This window comes from Oncorhynchus masou, chromosome 19 (genome assembly GCF_036934945.1).
Source record: "Oncorhynchus masou masou isolate Uvic2021 chromosome 19, UVic_Omas_1.1, whole genome shotgun sequence".
Taxonomy (NCBI): Eukaryota; Metazoa; Chordata; class Actinopteri; order Salmoniformes; family Salmonidae; genus Oncorhynchus; species Oncorhynchus masou.
Window position 1 is genome coordinate 32,996,141 of NC_088230.1, and position 25,835 is coordinate 33,021,975.

Genomic DNA, 25,835 nt, shown 5'->3' on the forward strand with positions numbered 1-25,835 from the left:
CCCTAGAGCCGTACCACCCTCTCAGGCCCTAGAGCTGTAACACCCTCTCAGGCCCTAGAGCCGTACCACCCTCTCAGGCCCTAGAGCTGTAACACCCTCTCAGGCCCTAGAGCCGTACCACCCTCTCAGGCCCTAGAGCCATACCACCCTCTCAGGCCCTAGAGCCGTACCACCCTCTCAGGTCCTAGAGCCGTACCACCCTCTCGGGTCCTAGAGCTGTACCACCCTCTCAGGTCCTAGAGCTGTACCACCCTCTCCGGCCCTAGAGCCGTACCACCCTCTCAGGCCCTAGAGCTGTAACACCCTCTCAGGCCCTAGAGCCGTACCACCCTCTCAGGCCCTAGAGCTGTAACACCCTCTCAGGCCCTAGAGCCGTACCACCCTCTCAGGCCCGAGAGCCGTACCACCCTCTCAGGTCCTAGAGCTGTACCACCCTCTCAGGCCCTAGAGCTGTAACACCCTCTCAGGCCCTAGAGCCGTACCACCCTCTCAGGTCCTAGAGCCGTACCACCCTCTCAGGCCCTAGAGCCGTACAACACTCTCAGGCCCTAGAGCTGTAACACCCTCTCAGGCCCTAGAGCCGTACCACCCTCTCAGGTCCTAGAGCCGTACCACCCTCTCAGGCCCGAGAGCCGTACCACCCTCTCAGGTCCTAGAGCTGTACCACCCTCTCAGGCCCTAGAGCTGTAACACCCTCTCAGGCCCTAGAGCCGTACCACCCTCTCAGGTCCTAGAGCCGTACCACCCTCTCAGGTCCTAGAGCCGTACCACCCTCTCAGGTCCTAGAGCCGTACCACCCTCTCAGGCCCTAGAGCCGTACCACCCTCTCAGGTCCTAGAGCCATACCACCCTCTCAGGCCCTAGAGCCGTACCACCCTCTCAGGCCCGAGAGCCGTACCACCCTCTCAGGTCCTAGAGCTGTACCACCCTCTCAGGTCCTAGAGCCGTGCCACCCTCTCAGGCCCTAGAGCCGTGCCACCCTCTCAGGCCCTAGAGCCGTACCACCCTCTCAGGTCCTAGAGCTGTACCACCCTCTCAGGTCCTAGAGCCGTGCCACCCTCTCAGGCCCTAGAGCCGTACCACCCTCTCAGGTCCTAGAGCCGTGCCACCCTCTCAGGCCCTAGAGCCGTGCCACCCTCTCAGGCCCTAGAGCCTGAGAAGGGAGATATGGAGAATTGAAAGAAGGAAGAAGTGGGAGTTTTATTTTGCTTTGTCAATGTACTATTTTTATTTTGGTGGATTAAGTTAGTTTCCCTATAACATATGGCTTTTCTTTTGACCTTGTTTTGGCTTCAACCCGTCCAGTTGGTGGCGGCAACACAGATTTTGGGGGTTGTAGTCCGCCATAAACCCACAGAAGAAGAACACGAATAGGCGGATCAAAAAATAAATAATCCAATCGCGTTCGTCCTTTGCTGGCGGTTCATTTTAAATGTGTGGGAAACACAGGCGTAACCAGCTGTAGCCAACTTTTGCATTTTAAGATTTGAGAAGAGAGACGGTGAATATATTTTGTATAATTACATAAACTGTAAGCTGTCTTTAGCTAGCTAAGTTTGAGTTGTACATTACATAATGTATGTAACGTTAGCTACCACTAACTCGACCGGTCCCTTTCATTGAGCTAGCTGACGTTAGTTTGGCAGCAACACAGTTATTTTATAGCTAACGTTAGCTTAGTGGCGCTTCAGCATTACTAAAATAACAAAATGCAAACCAAGAAAGTTAGCTAGCTAGTGTGTTATGAACAGCAGATTGCTGGCTAGTTAACTCAGCAAATGAGTCGTTTTATAAAAAAATCTAAGTTGGCCTAAAGTCTGTCGATAAAGGCACTTAAACCTAATTTCTCCTGTCAATGGATATGAGCGTCTGCTAATTGACTAAACGATAAATGTTACTTTAGCCACATACTGTTAGCTGGCTTGCGTTACTATTACCAAGTGTAAGTGTTTTTGTTTAGTATTCTAGTCGTAAACTAATATACGTTAGTAATGTCGAAGGAACACTGACAACTTCAGTACAATACAGTCCAATATAACTTAGTGAAGTGTGTATGTATGGCGTCATGTACACTGGTGTCATCATGTAATCTAGATTGTAGGCTACTTTTTTTTTTTTATATTAGCAATTTAAAGTAATTAGCTAGTGAACATCCCCTTTTCTTTCAAAGTTGTGGTTATGGCCCAGGTGGAAGCGGAACGGGAGCTGTGTAAAGACAACACCCAGCCATTGAGAGAGGGATTGGCTGTGACTGGTCTGCACCTCAGCCACCAAGAGGGATCCTGTCATACAGCCATCCAGCAACAGAGACAGTATGTCGACAACGCTGGCTTCACAATGTTACTAGCTAGCTATATTCAACCATTTTAAGTTTGGTGTTAAAAATCACTGTCTGGGCTGTTCTGTTTTGGTTTTGTGTAGAGATGTATTATAGTATCTGTTCTAGAATTTGGTGTTGTGTGGATTTGGTGAGTTTCTACATGGGGCATATCTTTAAAAGTTAACACAGGCTCAGTGTATAAAATTGAAAGCTCCGTTTTGTGCCCCACAGAGCGTTTGAATTGGAACTCCGTATGTACACTGGAGATGATCCACTTGATATCTGGGATAGGTGAGATGTGCAGCAGCATATGTAATTCACCTCACTCGGTAACACCACACACACAGAGGTTTAGGCATACACTTCCCCATGCTCCCTAACTTCACCTGCCATAATGGTATATCTGTGTTTTTGTGTGATCTGTTTTTAACTTTTGTATAGGTAAAAAAAATGTAAATCCGGTTAAACTTGCTTCCAGTCCAAAATGTCCCTCGGGACAATAGTTTGACCACACGCGCACACACACACTCTGGGACCATACATAACTTTGGCTTCTGTGTTGTGCAGGTACCTAAAATGGACACTCAAGACCTACCCCCAGGGTAGTAAAGAGAGCAGTCTTACGGCCATGCTGGAGAGGGCTGTGCAGCTCTTTGCTCATGACAAGAAATACTACGATGACCCCCGTTACATCAACCTCTGGATCAATTTGGTGAGTGGCTAGTCCAGGTCGTTAGTGGGTGATCCTCCACTACTGTCCTGTATTGAAAGACGTTGAACTCCATAGACAAACTCCGCTAACGCCCTGGACCAGAGCTTGTGAGCGGCAACATGACATGGTTTGCCAAAAGATTAAGGAATACCGATAGCCTCGTGTGCCACGCTTCTATGATCACACTCTAGTGGTCAATGAGAATATTTACATTTTATGCGTGATCTTGTTCATATCCAATTTGTTTATTGAGCTAAGCAAGAGCTAAGGCAGTTTATTGCCCACTCATACAATATCACACTTGCAAACGCATGCTTTACTAAGTATAGCCTGGGATATTGTAATCCAAATGAAATTTTGCTCAGTTTCACTGTTAGCCTTCAATGACAATAGTGGAATGGAGCAATATTCGCTGCATTCCCCAAGCTAATACTAGGTGTAGTAATGTATGCTTACAGCCATGTTTAGATGCTCGTATCAATTTGTATGACAATGTGAACGGCTTGGAACATACATTTTCCAATCATTCTGAAAATAATCCCCATTTATTTTGTTCTGTTCCAGTGTTCTGACTGGAAGAATAAACTTCTGAACCAGTTAGAACCCCAAAAAGTATCAGTTTAGTTACTGTATATAAAAAATAAATGTGCCTAGTGAAATCAATCGTTTTTACATTTGGCTATTTAATTTACTTTTTGGAGTAAAAATAACATTAACCGGTTCTCAAGATTTGAAAATGTTTTTCAGTTCCTCAATGTTTTTTTGGCGTGTTCTGTTCCTCGAACCTGTTCAATATACTGTACATTATTACTGGGTAAAGCACAGACATTGGCTTGCATGCTATCACTACCCACCTGTTTGCATCGATACAGAACTCTGAACAATTGGCCCAACTTGGGTTGTGTTCATTAGGGTATGCAACGGAAAAGTTCTAAGTCATTTTGCAACATTAAACAAAAATGAGATTTTCTTATTGGACAAGTCCAGGTAGTTCTTCCCTATTTGAGTTTGTTTCGGTGCCTAATGGACACTGCTGCTTTGTAGGCCCAGAACAGCATGGAGCCCCTGGAAATGTTCAGCTACATGCAGGCCAACGGCATCGGACTCACTCGGGCTGACCTTTACATTACCTGGGCGGAGGAGTTCGAGAAGCACAGCAACTTCCAGAAGGCAGACGCCATCTTCCATGAGGGACTTAAGTGCAGAGCCCAGCCCATGGATAAACTTCAGCAATATCACAAGTGTGTGTTCCTTGTCTCTGTCCATTCCTTGTTAGCTGTTCTATGTCTGCCTCTGTCTACGGCATATACAGAAGGGAGTAGGCTGTAAACAATATGCCTCATTACAAATAAGTCATAGTATTTAGATTTTCATTTGTACTGAACAGTGTACTATTAGTTCATAGTAATTACTTTAGTGTGATTTAATGAGTATTTAGGCACAGCCCTTGTCCTTGCTTGTCTGTGGTTTGGTGATTTATTATTTTTTCCTTTTAGTGGTTTCCATGCCAGGGTGGCCCATCAGGCTGTGTCTGCAACTGAGGAGGAACCCGAAACAGCAAGAACCAGTATGGTAGACCTGAGAACACGGGGGAGAAAGGCCGTCGCACCAGTCAATCGAACAGAGGCTGCAGGTTAGCCCTTCGTGGTCGTTACTAGGGGTTTAGCTGCAAAGTTGCTGCTCTACGAATGGGTGTGTAGATGGGGCTTCCTCAGCCAATCGGCACTTCTGAATTCAATGCCGTCTTTGAGGAAAGTGGATCCAGAGTCGATCTTGGTTGATGTTTAGAAAATGTTCTAAAATGCAGTATTTTCAGATGAAATGCTGTACTTTGACGCAAGAAAAAGCCACTGAGCCTTTGATTAAAAGTAAAGTAGGGATGTAGCGGTTGAGAACTGTTTTGCTATCTTTGGTAGGACACTCTCGAAGGCTGAACTTGCAGTTGCCCAGGCGGTCCGCTCGCCACATCCAGAAAAACCCAATCCTGGGGTTTAACGAGAATCAGGCGGATTCCCTTCAAGCTGCACAACTGAAGCTGGAACCCTGGATGGCACCACCCAGCAGCAGGGCCAACGAGAACCAAGTCATGCCAGAGCAATTGGCCGGCATCAAGGTTTGACCGCCGATCTACATAGATAACTTGACCTGTCATTTAAATTGCATCAATGTGCACGGTTTCTTATCTATGAGACTTTGTCGAGATAGCTTGCCCGTAGTGAATAGAATTGAGTTGGTAGACTTTGGTTTGTGTTTTAATATGGAACTAATACCATTTTCTGTGGAACCTTTTTGTATTTGACTGTTTATAACTGGTATTATTAAGCCATTTTAAGGAGGTGTTCTTTGTCTTGGCAGATTCCCCAGAAGTCATGGTGTTCTGCCTCCAGTGTAACGGTCCCTGCCAGCAGGCTCAACTTCCAGCCTTTTGTGGAGGAGGGTGACCAGACCCCTTCTGTGTGAGTAGTAGTGGAGGAGGGTGACCAGACCCCTTCTGTGTGAGTAGTAGTGGAGGAGGGTGACCAGACCCCTTCTGTGTGAGTAGTAGTGGAGGAGGGTGACCAGACCCCTTCTGTGTGAGTAGTAGTGGAGGAGGGTGACCAGACCCCTTCTGTGTGAGTAGTAGTGGAGGAGGGCGACCAGACCCCTTCTGTGTGAGTAGTAGTGGAGGAGGGTGACCAGACCCCTTCTGTGTGAGTAGTAGTGGAGGAGGGTGACCAGACCACTTCTGTGTGAGTAGTAGTGGAGGAGGGCGACCAGACCCCTTCTGTGTGAGTAGTAGTGGAGGAGGGCGACCAGACCCCTTCTGTGTGAGTAGTAGTGGAGGGCGGCGACCAGACCCCTTCTGTGTGAGTAGTAGTGGAGGGCGGCGACCAGACACCTTCTGTGTGAGTAGTAGTGGAGGAGGGTGACCAGACCCCTTCTGTGTAAGTAGTAGTGGAGGAGGGCGACCAGACCCCTTCTGTGTGAGTAGTAGTGGAGGGCGGCGACCAGACCCCTTCTGTGTGAGTAGTAGTGGAGGGCGGCGACCAGACCCCTTCTGTGTGAGTAGTAGTGGAGGGCGGCGACCAGACCCCTTCTGTGTGAGTAGTAGTGGAGGGCGGCGACCAGACCCCTTCTGTGTGAGTAGTAGTGGAGGGCGGCGACCAGACCCCTTCTGTGTGAGTAGTAGTGGAGGGCGGCGACCAGACCCCTTCTGTGTGAGTAGTAGTGGAGGACCAAAAAAAGCAGACGCTTAAAAAATATATATATACATATTTTAAATATGTTTGTAATAATGACAATTACAACAATACTCAATGAATAATGAACACTTATTTTTACTTAATATAATACATAAAATCATTTAGTCTCATAAATAATTAAACATGTTCAATTTGGTTTGTTTTAAATAATTCAAAAACAATGTTGGAGAAGGTGACAGTGCAATATGTGCCATGTAAAAAAAAAAAAAAAAAGCTACCGTTTAAGTTCCTTGCTTAGAACATATGAAAGCTAGTGGTTCCTTTTTTTTATCCAGTTAGGAAGTTTTAGGTTATTATAGGGCTATCTCTCTATACCATTTGTATTTCATAGACCTTTGACTATTGGATGTTCTTTTTGGCACTATAGTATTGCCAGCCAAATCTCGGGAGTTGATAGGCTTGAAGTCATAAACAGCGCTGTGCTTCAAGCATTGTGAAAATCTGCTGGCAAACAGAGGAAAGTGCGGTTTGAATGAATGCTTACGAGCCTGCTGCTGCCGACCACTGCTCAGTCAGACTGCTTTATCAAATCATAGACTTAATTATAATATAATAAACACACATTAATATGATCAAGTCCGGAAACTATCATTTCGAAAACAAAACGTTTATTCTTTTAGTGAAATACGGAACCGTTTTATATTTTATCGAACAGGTGGCAACCTTAAGTTTAAGTATTGCTGTTACATTGCACAACCTTCAATGTTATGTCATAATTATGTAAAATTCTGGCGAATTAATTACGGCCCCCCTGGGGCGGCAGGGTAGCCTAGTGGTTAGAGCGTTGGACTAGTAACCGGAAGGTTCTGCCCCTGAACAGGCAGTTAACCCACTGTTCCTAGGCCGTCATTGAAAATAAGAATTTAATAATAAGAATTTGACACAAACTGCTTCATATACCCTGACTCTGCTTACACTGAACGCAAGAGAAGTGACACAATTTCAGGCACTGCATTGATTATATGCAACGCATGACAAGCGAGTTAAACTAGTAATATCATCAACTCTGTGTAGTTAACTAGTGATTATGTTTGATTATTTTTTTAAAGATAAGTTTAATGCTAGCTAGGAACTTACCATGGCTCCTTGCTGCCTGCAATCGCGTAACAGGTGATCAGCCTGCCACGCAGTCTCCTCGTGGCCATGTTCTGTTATAATCTCCACCCGGCACAGCCAGAAGAGGACTGGCCACCCCACATAGCCTGGTTCCTCTCTAGGTTTCTTCCTAAGTTTTGGCCTTTCTAGGGAGTTTTTCCTAGCCACCGTGCTTCTAGACCTGCATTGCTCGCTGTTTGGGGTTTTAGGCTGGGTTTCTGTACAGCACTTTGAGATATCAGCTGATGTACGAAGGGCTTTATAAATACATTTGATTTGATTTCAATATAATCGGCGTTCAAAAATTCCGATTACTGATTGTGATAACTTGAAATCAGCCATTCCGATTAATTGGTTGACCTGGCTGACCTCTAGACCAGACCCCTTCTTTGTGAGTTGTGGAGGAGGACTAAAGTTGACTGAATCAGCTGATCTAGGGCCAGGTTAGAGTCACTCCCCTCATGGTTAAAGATGGACTCTGCAAACAAATTTTGTTGTAACAAATGTCTCTCAAGTGTAAAGAGTAAGGTTCATACATGCATATAAAGAACACTCGCATGAATTTTCTACCTGTTCAGAATTAATTTTGGTGCATATTCTGGTCTAAAATGTGTTTTTAGTAAAAGGATTAAATTACAAGAAGATGATGATGCATACACTCTCAATGGTCTGGTTATGCTCTTAGAAGCCATGGAAATTCTTGTTTGCAGTAGCTAACTAACCAAGTAGGCTAGCTAATGTCTTATCTCTGACTAAATGCAGCAAAAATAATCTCCTCCACGGCTACAGGTCTGCGTGTAAGATTGACCCGGCAGTGAACACTGTCCTCTCTGATCGCCCGCCCCCCTCCAAAGAGGAGTCTGCGCTGGAAGAGGGAGGAGGCGGGGTGAAGGAACAAAGCATGTACCTCAAAGAGCTGCTGCTGAATGGCGCTGTGGAGCTGAGCATCGAAGAGCTGCGTGCCGAACACTACTTCGCACGCAAGCGGCAAGAAATCGAAGGTTACCATTGGACAGTAACTGTCACATTCTACCTGGGATGTTCCATGACATTTGACATATTTCCTGTTTTCAAATGCATCTTTTAAAGTATAGACATACAACCGATATTGATTTGGACAAAATACTCGGGTAAAGCTGTGTGTGTATCCCATGTTCATGTAAATTGTCGGGGAATAAAATGGGCTACCGTGCTTTCGACTGCTGTTTCACACGGTCACTCGGCGACCTCCCTTTTTGTCTTCTCAGATCTTCTCTCTTCATATTGGCATATTCCCTCAAGGTCAACCACCAATGACCCTTTATATTCATTCTTTATTCCCACCCTTTCCTTTTGATAGAGACGATTCAACAGCAGAGCCAAGCCAAAGAGAGGCTGAGGCAACAGATTGATGAGAAGCAACGACTGCTTCAGTTGCAGCAATCCCAGCACCGACCACAACTATCACAACAGGCAAGTGGCAGAGACTCTTAATACACGGTAGTGTTCATTAGGGCACATCGTAGCGACACGTTTTGTAACAAAGTGTCTCTTATTGGACAAATTCCGCTATTATCTAGCCCTTTCGTTGCGTTTCTTGCCTACTGAACACTACCCTGGTTTGAGATATCTGAGCTTGCATTGCAAATGTCCAATGTGTTTCGCAATTGTGATTTGCCATCCCTTTCTCTTTTCAGTTGGAGGTCTGTTTAGGAAACCCAGCTAGAAAGTGTTTCGACAAACTGCAGAGTTCATTGACGTCGACTGTGAAAGCAACTTGTTTGGGATAGTTAGTCTAGTAGCAGATAACCATATTATCTGGGTCATGTTCAGTAGAGCGCACCGTAGCCAATATTTCCCCAGTTAAAGAAAAAAGTTTTTAGTATAGATTTATACTCCAGGAAGACTCTACTCTGCAACTGCTTCTGAAAAATATCCTTGGGGTTGCAACAGGAAAATTAGTTTCTTATTGGACAAGTTAGTTCCTAAACATTTTCTCCTTATTGAACACAACCCTGCTGTCTAAAAGTGTTTTCATGCAAAATAAACAATTTTCCTAACGTTTTGCTCCTAGGAGGTCACTGGGACTGATACCATGCAGATAACAGAGTGTAGGTCTGGAACTTTCCTACCGAGCAGCCAACCGAATGCAATGGCCTTCCAGATCTTTGATGAAGGATCCCAGTCTGGCTCTGCACATGGATCTGGGTAAGCCATTGTGACTCCTGTCATGTATCACTGCAGTAATAAACATTATAAACTGGGTGGTTCGAGCCCTGAATTCTGATTTGCAGACAGCCGTGGTATATCAGACCGTATACCAAAGGTATGACAAAACATATATTTTTTACTGCACTAATTACATTGGTAACCAGTTTATAATAGCAATAAGGCACCTCTGGGGTTAGTGATAGATGTATGTATATGTATGGCCAATATACCACGGCTGAGAACTGCATCCAGGCACTCCTCATTGTGTCGCGCATAAGAACAGCCCTTAGCATGCATATATATATATATATATATATATATATATATATATATATTAAATTAATTATTTTTTTTACCTTTATTTAACTAGGCAAGTCCGTTAAGAACAAATTCTTATTTTCAATGACAGCCTAGGAACAGTAGGTTAACTGCCTGTTCAGTGGCAAAACGACAGATTTTGTACCGTGTCAGCTCGGGGGTTTGAACTTGCAACCTTCCGGTAACTAGTCCAACGCTCTAACCACTAGCCCACCTCGGGCCTGATTGCTTAAGTCTAGTTTACATTGACTTGTTTGACTGTCTATGACATACTTTCACATGCATGAATTAGGCTATATGACAATGAAATGTCTCCCCCATTTTACTTTACAGAAACCCTATTCCCTGTGAAAAGGACATGTGTCCAGGTTTGTGTTCATTAGTTTGCATCTATGCTATACATGCAACATACAAAAATATATATATAGGTATTTGATAGTCAATTATCAACTTTGACCTGTACTTGGCCTTTATCTGACATTTGACCCTTTATTTGAGGTCTTTCTCTGACTTGGTTGCTATTTTAGATGATGTTTTCCTGCCTGCTGGAGACAGAGGTCTTTGCTTTAAGACTCCATACCCGTTTCCCGGTAATTCTGAATGTAGTCCTCTAAATGTCAACCTGCTTCAAAACTGTATTAAGGAAGTTTTGTAACGTGGTTTAAAACATAATATTTTAACACAGTAGTATTATTTGGAGAACTAATAATTATGTGGGAACAATGACACTAATCAAACTATTGAAAGTAGGTGATTGTGGTTTTTTGTGTGTGTGTTTTTTAACAGGTGGCAGTATCCCCCACTCTGAACGAACTCGATTATCTAAGGTTTGGACAGTTTTTGGAACAAGATCACTTGTGCTACGAAGTGATCTCTCTACTCTAGTACAGTTCAGACAAGACCATCAATGATCCACTGCGTTTGAATGTAAAGCCTGTTCCCAGATCTGTTTGTGCGGTCTTGCTAACTCAAACCTGAGCTCAGTCTAGTGTACGTATGTTATCTGTTGGAAATTCCTGGTTGCACAAAAAAAATCGTATCAATAGGTAGATTGATTGACTTGTACCATCCAGAACTTCCCAGAGCGAACAGAGTCCCTGAACGAGGAGGTGGTCAGCGGCCACAAGAACAAGACTCTGTGCTCCAGCCCAGAGGACACGCAGGACTTTGTGAAGGCCGCCAAGATGGCTTCCTCTCCTTATCACGCCATGGGACAGAGGGCAGTCTCGCCCAACGCTGGGATTCTGACCAAGGAGGCCGGCATTACCCCTCAACTTGACGCTGACTCGGACGGAAGGAAGAAGCTCAGGTATAGTTTGTCCACCCAATGACTTGACCCGACCGACAAGGGTCCACAAGCCTTATTGATCGTTTAATGGCAGCGAGCTCTGTAGCTTGTCCCCTTTCCCTCCCGGAGTCATTCTAAACCATCTCTGCCAGTGCAAGTCATGTTGATAAGCCGGGGCTGTGTTCATTGATGCGGGCACACCGTTGTAAAATGTTTGAAGGTATCTGAAAATGACCCTTTCTTATTGGACAAGTTCAGGTAGTACCTCCCCTTTTCTTCAGTTTTATGCCTAATGAACACAACCCCGCTCAAAGGGAAAAGTCATAACGTGCAGCTCTAATGTGTTACCAACATTCTAAAACCCATTGTATTGCCTTCACCAATTATGTCAGAACAGTCAAGAAAATATGTATTTGAACAGGGCACTTGTGACCATCTCCTTGACGTTTGCTCTGCAGCCCTATCCAAGAAGCCAGTCTGGAGGCTTGGGGCTCCATGGCTTCAGGCCCCACCCCCGCCGCCTCCGTGTGCACGAACTCTGGAGGCAAGGCCGTCCACCACCTCGGCAGGCTGAAGGAGAGCCACGCAGAACCCCATCCCGAAGCCATGGACCAGAATTCACCATGCAGTGAGTATCTGGATGGTAGAGCATTGCGGTTTCAACTCCAGGGTTGTGGGTTTGATTCCCACGGGGGACCAGGACCGAGAAGGGGGGAGTGTGCACTACTGTACGTTGCTCTGCATAAGAGCCTGCTCGATGACGTAAATGTAAAAAATAATAATAATAAACAAACTTTGCCACTGCTGAATTACACACAATCCTATTTCCAGTATAAGTTCTTGCCTGCCTTTTCTTTGGCTGTCTAAGAAAGCTGTATTCCACCTCAAATCAATGTAAAAGTCATGGCATTGTGTTGCACATGGCAGTTTAGTGGACCAAAAAAAAAGCATTCTATTAATTTTTATTAAAAAACCTTTTCATTTGGATTGTTATCGTATGTTTAAGTAGAAGCATTGGTGCATAGTAGGTAACTGTTAACTCCATGTGGTCCATAAGAAACTATTAGTTATGAATTCATGTGCTCAATTGCACACTGACATTTCATCTATTTAACACTGCTGAATTGGACTATTTGGGGGTTCAATCCAGTGCCCATTCACTTTGGATTCGATTCATTTTGTATGACTAGTACATTTAAGACTCTTGGCTTCACTTGGAGTTGTAAGGGATAAGTAAAGTCTATTTGATGTTGGAATGCCTTGTTCGTCCTTCCTGGTATTGCAGTACAACCTGTGATTGAGGACCCTTGCAGTGTGAGGGTGAGACAACGGTTGCTGGATCAAGTGGACCTGAGCTCCTTTCCAAACTTCTACTCAGAGGATGCTCCCCTTCCCATGGCTGAGGAAGATGGTGTGCTGATTCTAGGTAGTTCAACTAATAATGAAGGCTCGACGGTTGGTTTAATGATGGGTGGTTTAATGATGGGTGGTTTAATGAAGGCTCGACGGTTGGTTTAATGATGGGTGGTTTAATGACGGCTGGACGGTTGGTTTAATGACGGATTATAATACTACACCGCTTGTTTGTTTATTTTATTTTTTACTGTCTTGATAAAAGGGAACGACACCTTTGCTACCTATTCCAAGATGGACTATGAGAACTTTTCCATCTATGCAGGCCAAGGTGGAGGTGACGTTGCCATTAAGGTAAGGCAGTGAATGACTGAACTCAAAGTAGATTTAAATAACTGTCCTTCATGTGAGTTGATGAGTTGAATGATTTCCTTCATGTACGCTCCACCTCAAACTGTTTATGTATGCAGACTCCACCTCAAACTGTTTATGTATGCAGACTCCACCTCAAACTGTTTATGTATGCAGACTCCACCTCAAACTGTTTATGTATGCAGACTCCACCTCTATCGATCTAGAATTGCAGATTAAGCAAAATTGCACTGCTGGTTCGTTCGGAACGTTGGCTTTATTTTAAAGGCAAAATTGAGTTTTTCCCCTCCGCTTGTTTTGCTATAAAGCTGAGGGATGGAGCTGGAGAAGTCAAGTCCATATATGGTGCTATGGATGCAATGACTGACAGTCCATGAGATCAACATGATGATTTTGACATTTACTTTACACGGTGTTCTCCAGTGAGTTGAGATCTAACACGTCACTTTTGCCTTGTGCAGCTGGAGCGCACCGCGGTGCCGTGGGACTTCTACATCGGCTCACAACTGAGGGAGCGACTAGCCCGGAACTCCCAGGCACCCGTCCACGACGCGGGGCGTTGCTTCCTGTTCCAGGATGGCTGCATCACGGTCCACAAGGCCTCCCAGCAGAGCACACTGCGTGTGGGTAGTTCCACCCCTGTCCTCCATGCATTATTGTACCCTTATAGAATCTGATTTAAAAAAAATGTTTTTAACCTTTTTATTTAACTAGGCAAGTCAGTTAAGAATAAATTCTTTATTTTCAATGACCTCCTAGGAACAGTTGGTTAACTGTCTTGTTCAGTAGCAGAACGACAGATTTTTTACTTCTGCTCGGGGATTCAATCTTGCAACCTTTCCCCACCCCTAAAATAACAATAGCTCGGCGTATAAACCCTTTGCGAGATGTAATTTTATAGTCTACCTTGGGTCGTGTTCAGTAGGCATCAAACGGAAGAAAATGATCTGAAACGAGGAGGTTCTATTTGAACTTGTCCATTAAGAACTGCTAGTTGAGTGTTATGATGTAGAGAACAGGATTCTGATGGGAAAGAACCGTTAAAGTCTGTGGTTCCTCTCCTTCTGGCATACACAGGAGGTGGCAGAGGAGTCTTTTGAGGAAATCGTGGCCTCCCTGGCCATGCAGACAGTGGAGCTGGTGAGACTCATGCACTCCTGCCACCTGATCCACGGCGCTCTCAGTCCAGACACACTGGTCATGAATCGGTATGCACACACACACACGGTCCAGCCACGCATGCATCTGAGTTTCCGAACGCAGACTTCTGACATACGGCATATTACTTACTCACTGTAGTCCTTGCATGCTGGCATACACTCGCTGTGGGAGATCAACAGTCGGGCCGTTGCCCTACATGTGTATTTGATCTTTAAATCCAGTCATATTATCTACTAGTCAAGTCTTATTCTTCCTTTTCTCCCCCCCCCCCCCCTCAGTCGTTATGATGAACCAATGGATGAGATCGGTGCTGCCGTGGCGCTGGACTTCTCCTGCTCCGTGGACCTGGAGCTTCAGCCGGAGGTGACAGCGGCACACATCCTCCCAGCAGCCCAGAACTTCATCACACAGGATCTACTAGCCCCCTCTGCCAGCCCCTATCAGGTACGGTACACACCTGTCTACAGCCTCTTGTTGGCACCGTCACATCGCTACATGCTTTCCGGAGTAAAGTCTCAAAAAGACCTCAAGTATGAAGTCAATGTTTCACTATTTTTAATTGATATGCATGCCCCAAAAACCCTTGGCCTGCCCCATCAGCATCTTTATATTTGATTTACATTATGTAGGATGTATTTGATTTATTTATTGCATGGCACCAGTGCTCTTCTGTACCTCACCTGCATGTGTTTCTCTTTTTAATCATGTTCTTCCCTTATGTAAGATGCATTGCAATTAGGTTTTCTTTAATGTAAAATGTTCCATTGTGATACGTATATTTAAATATAACCCATCCTAATAATCTACCAGATACCTACATTGGGGCGGCAGGGTAGCCTAGTGATTAGAGCGTTGGACTAGTAACCGGAAGGTTGCAAGTTCAAACCCCCGAGCTGACAAGGTACAAATATGATGTTCTGCCCCTGAACAAGGCAGTTACACCCACTGTTCCTAGGCTGTCAGTTAAGAACAAATTCTTATTTTCAATGACTTGCCTAGTTAAATAAAGGTAAAATAAATAAAATGTACAATTGAGAGAGTTGCTCTCCCCTAGTTCAGTAGCTGTCGCTCTCCCCTAGTTCAGTAGCTGTCGCTCTCCCCTAGTTCAGTAGCTGTCGCTCTCCCCTAGTTCAGTAGCTGTCGCTCTCCCCTAGTTCAGTAGCTGTCGCTCTCCCCTAGTTCAGTAGCTGTCGCTCTCCCCTAGTTCAGTAGCTGTCGCTCTCCCCTAGTTCAGTAGCTGTCGCTCTCCCTGATTACAGGTGGATCTCCTGGGCATTGCAGAGACTGTCCACACTCTGCTGAAGAAGAGAACCATGCGCCTGGTTAAGGAAGACTCCTTGTGGACACTGGAGGAATATCAGGAAGCACATCCCAGGTATAGTACGGTTTCCTTTTGTCATGTCCTGCCGATGGGTCCTCACTAGTTGCCACAGTCAGAAGGCCTGTTCTACTCGACCAATCGGATGAGAGGGTGATGTCATGTACCCGGGCTTACGGTTAGTGGGGAACGACCAATCGGATGAGGGAGTATGTGTATGCAGACGAGAGACTTGCGTTGCTTGAATCTAGTGTTCATCAATGATTAGCTTATTTATTATCTAATAAACCAACCGTTTTAAATGCAGAGTCCTACTTGGATGTCTTATTCAAACTCTCCTAGCGAGCTTGTTTGCCCTTACTACTTGTGTAAAAACATTGTTTTTAAAATGGCATGTTGACAAATTGACACCTTGATTTTTATTTAAAAATCCACAAGTAAAATGTGGTTTCACATATTTCATTTTTTTTAATATGACAACTTCAACCTTTTTTACTTTGCGAGATGTTAAAGTTCAGTTGGCCATTTATGTTAATGTTAATCTGAAAAGTTCCAGTGGCCTGGCTGTGGCCCCAACTGAGAGATGGGTGCCGGCACGCATAGATGGAAACCAAGTCTGAGCCTTTTGGGTAAAACACTGGAGTGAAACCCATCTGGTAATGTTCTATTAGTCCATCCACCCCCTTCTTAGGAAGACATGTAACTTTGTTTTACTTTTTTTTTACTGATATTTTGTTACATTTATTCCTGCACTTTACATATGGTACTTTTAATACACAGTATTATGTTTTGATATACACATTATATATCAACCTTAAACTCAAGAGATGCTATTTCGAAAATGAGACAGTTCCCACCAACCGGAATATGCCTCATCACACACCCTCATCTGATTGGTCCAGTAAGCGGGCCTTCTGACTTTGTGCCTGTGGTAACTAGTGATGACCCTGCGGCTGTCTGATAAGTGGTCATAGACAGAACATGATGAGGTTAGGAAGCCATTTAGGTATGTTGGAACACAACTGACTCCTGTCTTCCAATCCTCTTGTTTTTCACCATATTATCAAACACATTTGTCACATGCGCCGAATACAACCGGTGTAGACTTCACTGTGAAAGGCTTACTTACGAGCCCTTACCCAACAATGCAGAGTTTACATTTATTTAATTTATTTTTTACAGATTTGCCAAAAATGAAATGTTAACAGAATAAAATGACAGAGACTATATATAAGGAGTATGTGCAGGGATACACGGTAGAGGTAATATCTACATTTAGGTAGGAGTAAAGGTGGATAGGCAATCGGGATAGATAATACACAGGGTATGTAAATAGTCGGGTTGGCCACTTGATTAACTGTTCAGCAGTCTTATGGCTTGGGGGTAGAAGCTGTTCAGCAGTCTTATGGCTTGGGGGTAGAAGCTGTTCAGGAGCCTTTTGGTTCCAGACTTGGTGCTCCTGTACTAGAGGTTGACCGATATATGATTTTTCAACGCCGATTAATCGGCCAAATTTTTTTATTTTTTTATTTTATAATGACAATTACAACAATACTGGACAAACGCTTATATTTTAACTTAATATAATACATAAAATCTATTTAGTCTCAAATAATGAAACGTGCTCAATTTGGTTTAAATAATGCAAAAACAGTGTTGAAGAAAGTAAACGTGCAATATGTGCCATGTAAAATATATTTTTTAAAGCTAACATGTAAGTTCCTTGCTCAGAACATATGAAGCTGGTGGTTCAATATTCCCAGGTAAGTTTTAAGTTGTAGTATTTATATAGGAATTATGACGCGTTGACTATTTCTATACCATTTGTATTTCATATACCTTTGACTATTGTATGTTCTAATAGTCACTTTAGTATTGCCAGCCGAATCTCAGGAGTTGATAGGCTTGAAGTCATAAACAGATGTGAAGCAAAGCATTGCTTCGAGCTGCTGGCAAAAGCAGTAAAGTTTGAATGAATGCTTACGAGCCTGCTGCTGCCTAAGTCAGACTGCTCTATCAAATATGAAATCATAGACTTAATTATTAATAAACACAGAAATATATGAGCGTTTCTGGATTTGACCATATTAATTACCTATCATTTTGAAAACAAAATGTTTATTCTTTCAGTGAAATACGGAACCTATCAGTATTTTATCGAACGGGCGGCAACTCTAAGTTTAAATATTGCTGTTACATTGCACAACCTTCAATGTTATGTCATAATTATGTCAAATTCTGGTAAATTAGTTTGCAACGAGCCAGGTGGCCCAAACTTGTAAATACCCTGACTCTGCGTGCAATGAATGCAGGAGAAGTGACACAATTTCCATAGTTAATTTTGCCTGCTAACATTAATTTCTTAACTAAATATGCAGGTTTAAAAAATAAATAATTTTGATTGATGTTCATTCGTGCAACGGTTGTGCTTTTTTTTTTTTTGCAAATATGCTTTTATTAATTAAATCATCCCCCGTTTGGCGAAGTAGGCTGTGATTCAATGATAAATGAACCGCATTGATTATATGCAACGCAGGACAAGTAGGTAACGCATGTGTAGTTAACTAGTGATTATGTTAAGATTTATTGTTTTTTTATAAGTTTAATGCTAGCTTGCAACTTACCTTGGCTCCTTGCTGCACTCGCGTAACAGGTGGTCAGCCTGCCAATTAATTGGTTGCCTTCTATCCTGTATCGCTTGCCGTGTGGGAGCAGAGAACAGTCTATGACCTGGGTGGCTGGAGTCTTTGACCATTTTTAGGACTTTCCTCTGACAGTAGTTTCCATACCAAGTGGTGATGCAGCCAGTCAAGATGCATTCAATGGTGCAGCTGTAGAACTTTGAGGAACTTGAAGCTCTCGACCAGCTCCACGACAGCCCTGTTGATGTGAATGGGGTGTGCTCGGCCCTCTGTTTACTGCAGTCCATGATCAGCTCCAAACTGCTAGGTCATGTTGTCGGTCATAAGACTTAACACCATTGCGTTGTCAGCAAACCTAATGATGGCGTCTTGAGTCGTGCACGGCCACACAGTTGTGGGTGAATGGAGTACAGGAGGGACCAAGCACTCGCCCCTGGGGGGCTCCCGTGTTGATGGTCAGTGTGGCTGGTGTGTTGCCTACCCTCCACCTGTAGACGGCCCGTCAGAAAGTCCAGGATCCAGTTGCAGACCGAGGAGTTCGGTCCCTGGGTCATTAGCTTGGAGGGCACTCGTGTTGAACGCTGCTGAGCTGTAGTCAATGAACAACATTCTCACGTAGGTGTTTATTTTGTCCAGATTGGAGAGGGCAGTATGAAGTACAATAGCAATTGTGACATGTGTTGGGGCGAATTGGAGTGGATCCAGGGATTCTGTGATAATTGTGTTGTGAGCCATGACCAGCATTTCATGGTGACGGATGTGAGTGCTACTGGTCGGTAGTCATTCAGGCAGTTTACCTTTGTCCCTGTGCCCAAGAACACTATGGTAGTCTGCTTGAAACGTGTTGGTATTACAGACTCGGACAGGTTGAAAATGTCAGTGAAGACTCTGGTCAGCCAAAGCTCTGAGTATGTGTCCTAGTAATCCTGCGGCCTTGTACCAAATCCATGAAGTGAACGAGTGCAGAATTTGGGAGAAAGGACACATTATTGGGATGCAGATATTGTCTTTCATCCCCTGTCCCTCTTTTTATTTACAGTGACCGGAGCGATGCGTTTTGGAGCAAGTTCTTCCGGACCGTTCTGAATCCTGGAGACAGGCCTTCTGTATCAGTTCTCACAGAGCTACTTGAAGACATGAAGAAGTCTACATTTGCTTGCTATGGCGCCTAGTTTTCTTTCCTAGCACTACCTTCCTAGTGATTTTATCCGTGTGGCTATTTAGATTTTATTTGGCTCCTAGACGTTGCTGTTATTGTTTTGCTAGTCCCTTTGTTTTTTCCTCATTTCAATGTTATTGTTTTTCTGTTAAATGCGATTGTTCATAATAAAGTATACGTCTTATTCATTATGACTGTTTTGCTTGTTTGTTTTTTAATGGTTGTATTCATTTTTAGGATGTATTGCCTATATATGGCCTGTAGAGGGTGTTGTCCTCTGAACTGTTTTATGGTACATGAACAGAGAGAGTTATAATCTGAGTTATGTCTTAAGTTAGAGCATGGCATACACTTGCAGTTAACCAGCCAGACTTGCGTTGTGTGTTTTCGGGGGGTAGATGTAACATAGTAAATCTAGAACATTCCAATTAGTGTAAGTTACATTTGGTCTGACATGCAGAGCCTTCAGAAGGTATTCACAGCCCTGGACTTCTTGCACATTTTGTTTCAGCCTGAATTGAAAATGGAATAAATGTATACATTTTATTTTTGTCACCTAAACACTACCCCAAAATTTCTGTGAAATTGTTTTGGGAAATTTGTCAGAAGTATACATTTGCTTTAGTCACTGGTTTCATGGACTTTTTATTACTACCTAATCTGTGTACCCCACACACAGTTGATCTGTAAGGTCCCTCAGTCAAACACCGGGGGTGGGGGGGTGAATATCCCTTGCGCATGGTGAAGTTATTAATTACGCTTTGGATGGTGTATCAATACATCCAGTTACTGAAAACATACAGGCGTCTTTCCTAACTCCGTTGCCGAAGAGGAAGGAAACCACTCAGATTTCACCATGAGGTCAATGGTGATTTAAAAAAATAAGTTACGTAGCTTAATGGCTGTGATAACTGAGGGTGGATTATCAACATGGTCAATTAGGTTAGTATTGTGGAGTAACTACAGAGTGAGAAGAAGCCTGTAAAGAATACAAATATTTCAAAATATGCATCATGTTTGCAACAAGGCACTAAAGTAATACTGCAAAAAAAAAAAGTGAAGCAATTCAACTGTCCTGAATACCAAGTGTTTTGGGGGCAAATCCAATCCAACACATTACTGAATGCCACTCCATATTTTTAACCATAGTGGTGGCTGCATCATGTTATGGGTATGCGTGTCATTTATCCCAAGGGGTGCATATATGTTGTTTTTTTTGCCCTAATACTACACAGCTGATTTCATATCAAAAGCTTGATTAGTTTATTTGAATCTGCTGTGTAGTGCTAGGACAAAACAAAAGGTTAAAAAATAAATGGAATGGAGCTAAGCACAAGCAAATTCCTGGAGGAAACCCGGGTTGTCTGCTTTCCACCAGACACTGGGAGATGACTTCACCTTTCAGCAGAACAATAACCTAAAACACAAGGCCAACTCCACACAAGTTAATTACCAAGAACACTGAATGTTCCTGAGTGGCTGAATTATTATTTTTTACTTAAATCTACTTGAACATCTATGGCAATACCTGAAAATGGTTGTCTAGCAATGATCAACAACCAATTTGACAGAACTTGAAGAGTAATTGGCAAATGTTGCGCAATCCAGGTGTGGAACGCTCTTAGAGACTTTCCCAGGAAGACTCACCTCTGTAATCACTGCCAAAGGTGACTAACGTATTGACTCAGGGGGTTGAATTCTTCTCATCAAGATATTAGTGTTTTACTGTAAATTCATTTTTAACAAATGTTAGAATTTTTCTTCCACTTTGACAGAGTATTTTGTGTAGATCAATAACAAATGACAAATACAATTTTAATCCCACTTTGTAACAACAAAATGTGGAAAAAGTGCAGGGGTGTGAATACTTTCTGGAGGTACTGTATTGATTTGTGGATGCCCATCCATTTCTTTATATGTTATTAATTACAATGTGTGTGTGCAAAACAAACTCGGCAAAAAAATAAACACCCTCACTGTCAACTGTGTTCATTTTCAGAAAACCTAACGTGTAAATATTTGTATGATCATCAGATTCAACAACTGAGACATAAACTGAACAAGTTCCACAGACATGTGACTAACAGAAATGGAATAATGTGTCCCTGAACAAAGGGGGGGTCAAAAGTAACAGTCAGTATCTGGTGTGGCCACCAGCTGCATTAAGTACTGCAGTGCATCTCCTCCTCATGGACTGCACCAGATTTGCCACTTCTTGCTGTGAGATGTTATCCCACTCTTCCACCAAGGTGCCTGTAAGTTCCCGGACATTTCTGGGGGGGAATGGCCCTAGCCCTTACCCTCCGATCCAACAGGTCCCAGACGTGCTCAATGGGATTGAGATCCGGGCTCCTCGCTGGCCATGGCAGAACACTGGCATTCCTGTCTTGCAGGAAATCACACACAGAACGAGCAGTAGGGCTGGTGGCATTGTCATGCTGGAGGGTCATGTCAGGATGAGCCTGCAGGAAGGGTACCACATGAGGGAGGGATGTCTTCCCTGTAACGCACAGCATTGAGATTGCCTGCAATGACAATCTCAGTCCGATAATGCTGTGACACACCGCCCCAAACCATGACGGACCCTCCACCTCCAAATCAGTCCCACTCCAGAGTACAGGCCTCGGTGTAATGCTCATTCCTTCGACAGATAAACGTGAATCCGACCATCACCCTTGGTGAGACAAAACCGCTACTCTTCAGTGAAGAGCACTGTTTTCCAGTCCTGTCTGGTCCAGCAACAGTGGGTTTGTGCCCATTCATTGCTTGCTGTTTGGGGTTTTAGGCTGGGTTTCTGTACAGCACTTTGAGATATCAGCTGATGTACGAAGGGCTATATAAATAAATTTGATTTGATTTGATAGGCGATGTTGTTGCCGGTGATGTCTGGTGAGGACCTGCCTTACTACAGGCCTACAAGCCCTCAGTCCAGGCTCTCTCAGCCGGACAGTCTGAGCACTGATGGAGGGATTGTGTGTTCCTGGTGTAACTTGGGCAGTTGTTGTTGCCAGCCTGTGCCTGTTCCGCAGGTGTGATGTTCGGATGTACTGATCCAGTGCAGGTGTTGTTATACGGGGTCTGCCACTGCGAGGACGATCAGCTGTCCGTCCTGTCTCCTTGTAACTCTGTCTTAGGCGTCTCACAGTATGAACATTGCAATTTATTACCCTGGCCACATCTGCAGTCCCCATGCCTTCTTGCAGCATGCCTAAAACACATTGACGCAGATGAGGAGGGACCCTGGGCATCTTTCTTTTGGTGTTTTTCAGAAACAGTAGAAAGGCCTCTTTTGTGTCCTACGTTTTCATAACTGTGACCTTAAATACCTACCGTCTGTAAGCTGTTCGTGTCTTTACTACCGTTAATTGTTTATCGTTCATTGAACAAGCATGGGAAACAGTTTTTAAACCCTTTACAGTGAAGATCTGTGAAGTTATTTGGATTTTTACGAATTATCTTTCAAAGACGTTCCTTCTTTTTTTGTTTATGTTAGCTAGGTGGCGAATGTTACCTATGCTAGGGGTGAAGGTTAGGGGAAAGGTTAGCTAACATGCAAAGTAGTGGCTAATTAGCTAAAATGCTAAAGTTCTCTTAGATTCAAACACGTAACCTTTCGGTTGCTAAACATTTGCATAATATGCCCACCCATCCACCCTGACCAATAACCCTATGTTTAGTTTTATGTAACCCTACCAAGTGTAACAAATACTAATTTACGTTTATGTTAAGTCTCGTCTGAGACCAGGCTGTTTGAGATTGTATTAAGTCGGGGATCGTGGGGAAACTGCAGTGGGGTTGCCAATATATATATATTTATTTATAAAAAAAATAAAAAATAATTTGAGGGGGGGACAATATACAAACATTTTTTTGATAATTTGAAAGATATAAATGTATTAATTGGTTTATTTTCATTTTGATAAGAGAAAACAAAACCATTCACTTATTTGTTGATGTAAAAATGGAAATTGACCGATTTTTTAAATTTATTTTTAATTTTATTTATTTTTTAAATTAAGTTTGTGTCATTATATTTCTGGCAGAAAAATGGGGTACCTGTTAACTAATACCACTGTACTGTATTTGAATACCACTGTATCGCAAGTGGACTAATGACCAAAAGATGGAACTAGCTCTTTAACTCTAAATAATAACACTAGAACTTTCTGCCTTTAGGCCAGAGGCTCAAGGACGTCTGTCTGCCTGCCTGCCTGCCTGCCTGCCTGCCTGCCTGCCTAACTGCCTGCCTAACTGCCTGCCTGCCTGCCTGCCTGGACAGGTGTTTGGGCGTACAAGCTTATCCCACGGTGAAGTTAATATTTGATAGGAGAGGAGTGGCGGCTAGTTTGCAAGTAAAATCCTCCATAATCAGAATATTGCTAGAGAGAGAGGAGGAACCCGCTTGGTCGCTCATGGATTGGTGTCTTGACGGTACAGACGGTCCTTTCTCTCCCTACCTAGTGCCTCCACTGAGAAAAGTCACACACTTGTCCAGTCCAAGGGCAAACTAAGTTGGTAGAATGAAAAGCAATTCAATTCAGAGATGGAGTATTGGTGTCCGAAGCACAGTAGTTCAACTGTGGTAAGTTTTTTTTTAAATGTGCCATTGGTATAAAGATAAAATTATGAGAATTTGGATAAAGTGCATATAGACTGCCGAAAAAAGAAGCTGGTCTGGCTAGCATATTACTTATTAGCCTTAATTTGTAATATTAATCATTGAAATGTACAGTATTTGTATTTCATGGCTTTTCAATATAGAGCAGCTCTGCTTGGCATAATTTAATTAGAAATGGTTTAATGCAGCTGTCGGACCAGCTATTGCTCATGCTTTGTGGGTAGTCAGTTTGTTCACCGATACCATGTCTGGCTCTGCTTCTTCCTCTGAGTCAGCCAACCACTTCTCTCTCTTAATCAGCCAACGACTCTGCACTTGCCTGGACTCATCCTTCTCTTGCTGTTTTACATACAGATTTTTTACCAGTAGGCCTATAACAGAGGAGCTTGATGTTAGTTTTTAAGGCCCACTGACCGCGACCGTGCTTTGTTGTCTGCCCTTTCAAGATAGACATATCGTTTGTCAGCAGAATTTACTAAGCTTTCCTGCAGTGCAAGTTTGGTCTAATTTTTTCAGAATGATAGATAACCTAAAGGTAAAAATAAGAGTTAAAAGGAGTGTTAAACGGTTTCCATTTTATGTTCTACCCTGTTGTTCCTGGTTTAGAGGTTTTTCCATCCTAAAAGGTTAGAAATGAAACCAGCAAACACTGAAACCCTTGAAGACAGGCATTCCTCCTATCACTGTACTGTGCAGAAAGTTGTCTTTGTGAGTCACAGCTCCCTCTCCTATCCTACACCTGCATGACTTCAATGTGTCACCGCCGCTAATGACAACCAGGTGTCGTTGAGACATCTGTCATGTTAATTAGGCACCAAACAGAAGAAGACTGTCTGAGTGGAGTGTGAGGTACTCAATCTCCAACTTGTCCTATAAGAAATACTCATTTTCATTTTACATCAGAAATAGTTTGGACTTGGATTTGGCTCTGTGCCTGTTGACACGTGCGTTTTGATTTTCTTTGCATATATTAAGTACACTGAGTTCATTCGCACTTCTCATTATTTATGGCAGTGAACCAGGAAGATGTTGCTGTTTGTGGGCCACTGAAGGTGCCCGGGCCGACACTTTGACCTTTTAAAGTATCACTAACTGGTCATACTGTAACTTAACAGTAATCATGTGACTACACTGTCTGGACTTGCCCTGTGGTAGCTTACAAGAGTGAATGATTGTCATCCCAAGGACCTGGCTTATCTGTGATTCATGAAAATAAAAGAGAGCCGCACACTCTAGGAGCTCAGATCCAAAAACGTAATTACCAACGTTTCGACAGCCAAGCTGTCTTCATCAGGGTATAATCACAAACACAGCGGGATGACTCGTTTATATAGTGTCAAAAGACACAGGTGTCTGTAATCATGGCCAAGAGTGGCCTAATATCATTGGTTAATTATCAAATACTAAAATGTCATACAAAAAACAGCATACAAACAACAAATGGATAGCATACGATCATAGATTAATTTGACTACACAAGCTTACAAACAATTACAAAGTCACAATAATCACAAGAATGGCTTCAGATCAAAGTCTATGTTGAGACTGAAGGGAGCAAGGGTCTTTAGGCACATCCTAAAGACCCTTGATCCAGGCAGCCTCTCGTTTTAACAATAAATTATCAAGGCCACCCCCTCTCCTAGGGAGGGTGACATGTTCGATGCCAATATAACGCAGAGACTAAATCGAGTGGCCTGCCTCCAAGAAGTGGGCCGCAACTGGATAAGTCAAGTTTTTACACCTAATGGTGCTACGATTCTCTGAGATACATACTTTTAATTTGCGCTTTGTTTTACCTACATAATTTTTAAGGACAAGTTATAAGATAAATAACTGCCTTAGTGGAGCACGTAATAACACCTTTTATTGGGATTGATTTCCCTGTTTGTGGGTGTTTGAAGGATCTACAATTATAAGTGCCATTGCATTGAGCACAGCCATTACACTTGTAGTTTCCATCCAGTAGGGGAGCAAACAGACGTTGTTCAGGAATATCTTGGGGTGGTAAATCAGAGTTTACCAATTGGTCTCTGAGATTTCTGCCCCG

The 25,835-nt window shown here is 43.3% G+C and overlaps 2 protein-coding genes across 3 annotated transcripts in view; both read left to right on the plus strand.

Moving 5' to 3' along the window:
• The first annotated feature begins 1,391 nt into the window (after positions 1–1,391).
• Positions 1,392–19,361, plus strand: LOC135506195 (mitotic checkpoint serine/threonine-protein kinase BUB1 beta-like). 2 transcript variants are annotated; one of them, XM_064925691.1, is made up of 23 exons: positions 1,392–1,501; positions 2,171–2,312; positions 2,552–2,611; positions 2,888–3,032; positions 4,077–4,273; positions 4,529–4,665; positions 4,949–5,145; positions 5,388–5,488; positions 8,159–8,370; positions 8,709–8,821; positions 9,423–9,556; positions 10,211–10,245; positions 10,405–10,467; positions 10,664–10,704; positions 10,951–11,186; positions 11,624–11,793; positions 12,442–12,591; positions 12,784–12,872; positions 13,352–13,513; positions 13,968–14,098; positions 14,330–14,495; positions 15,311–15,426; positions 19,051–19,361. In XM_064925691.1, the coding sequence occupies exons 2-23, from the start codon at positions 2,179–2,181 to the stop codon at positions 19,181–19,183; spliced, it is 2,922 nt and encodes a 973-aa protein (XP_064781763.1). In that variant the 5' UTR covers positions 1,392–1,501; positions 2,171–2,178; the 3' UTR covers positions 19,184–19,361. The 2 variants fall into 2 exon arrangements, with proteins under 2 accessions (XP_064781763.1, XP_064781764.1); XM_064925692.1 differs by having other exon boundaries at positions 12,451–12,591.
• A 4,084-nt stretch (positions 19,362–23,445) lies between these two features.
• The window catches only part of LOC135506196 (serine/threonine-protein kinase PAK 6-like), a 39,837-nt gene continuing 37,447 nt past the window's right edge, over positions 23,446–25,835 (plus strand). The window contains exon 1 of the mRNA XM_064925693.1: positions 23,446–23,752. The gene's annotated coding sequence lies outside the window, so the exon portion shown is untranslated. The remainder of the gene's footprint in view (positions 23,753–25,835) is intronic.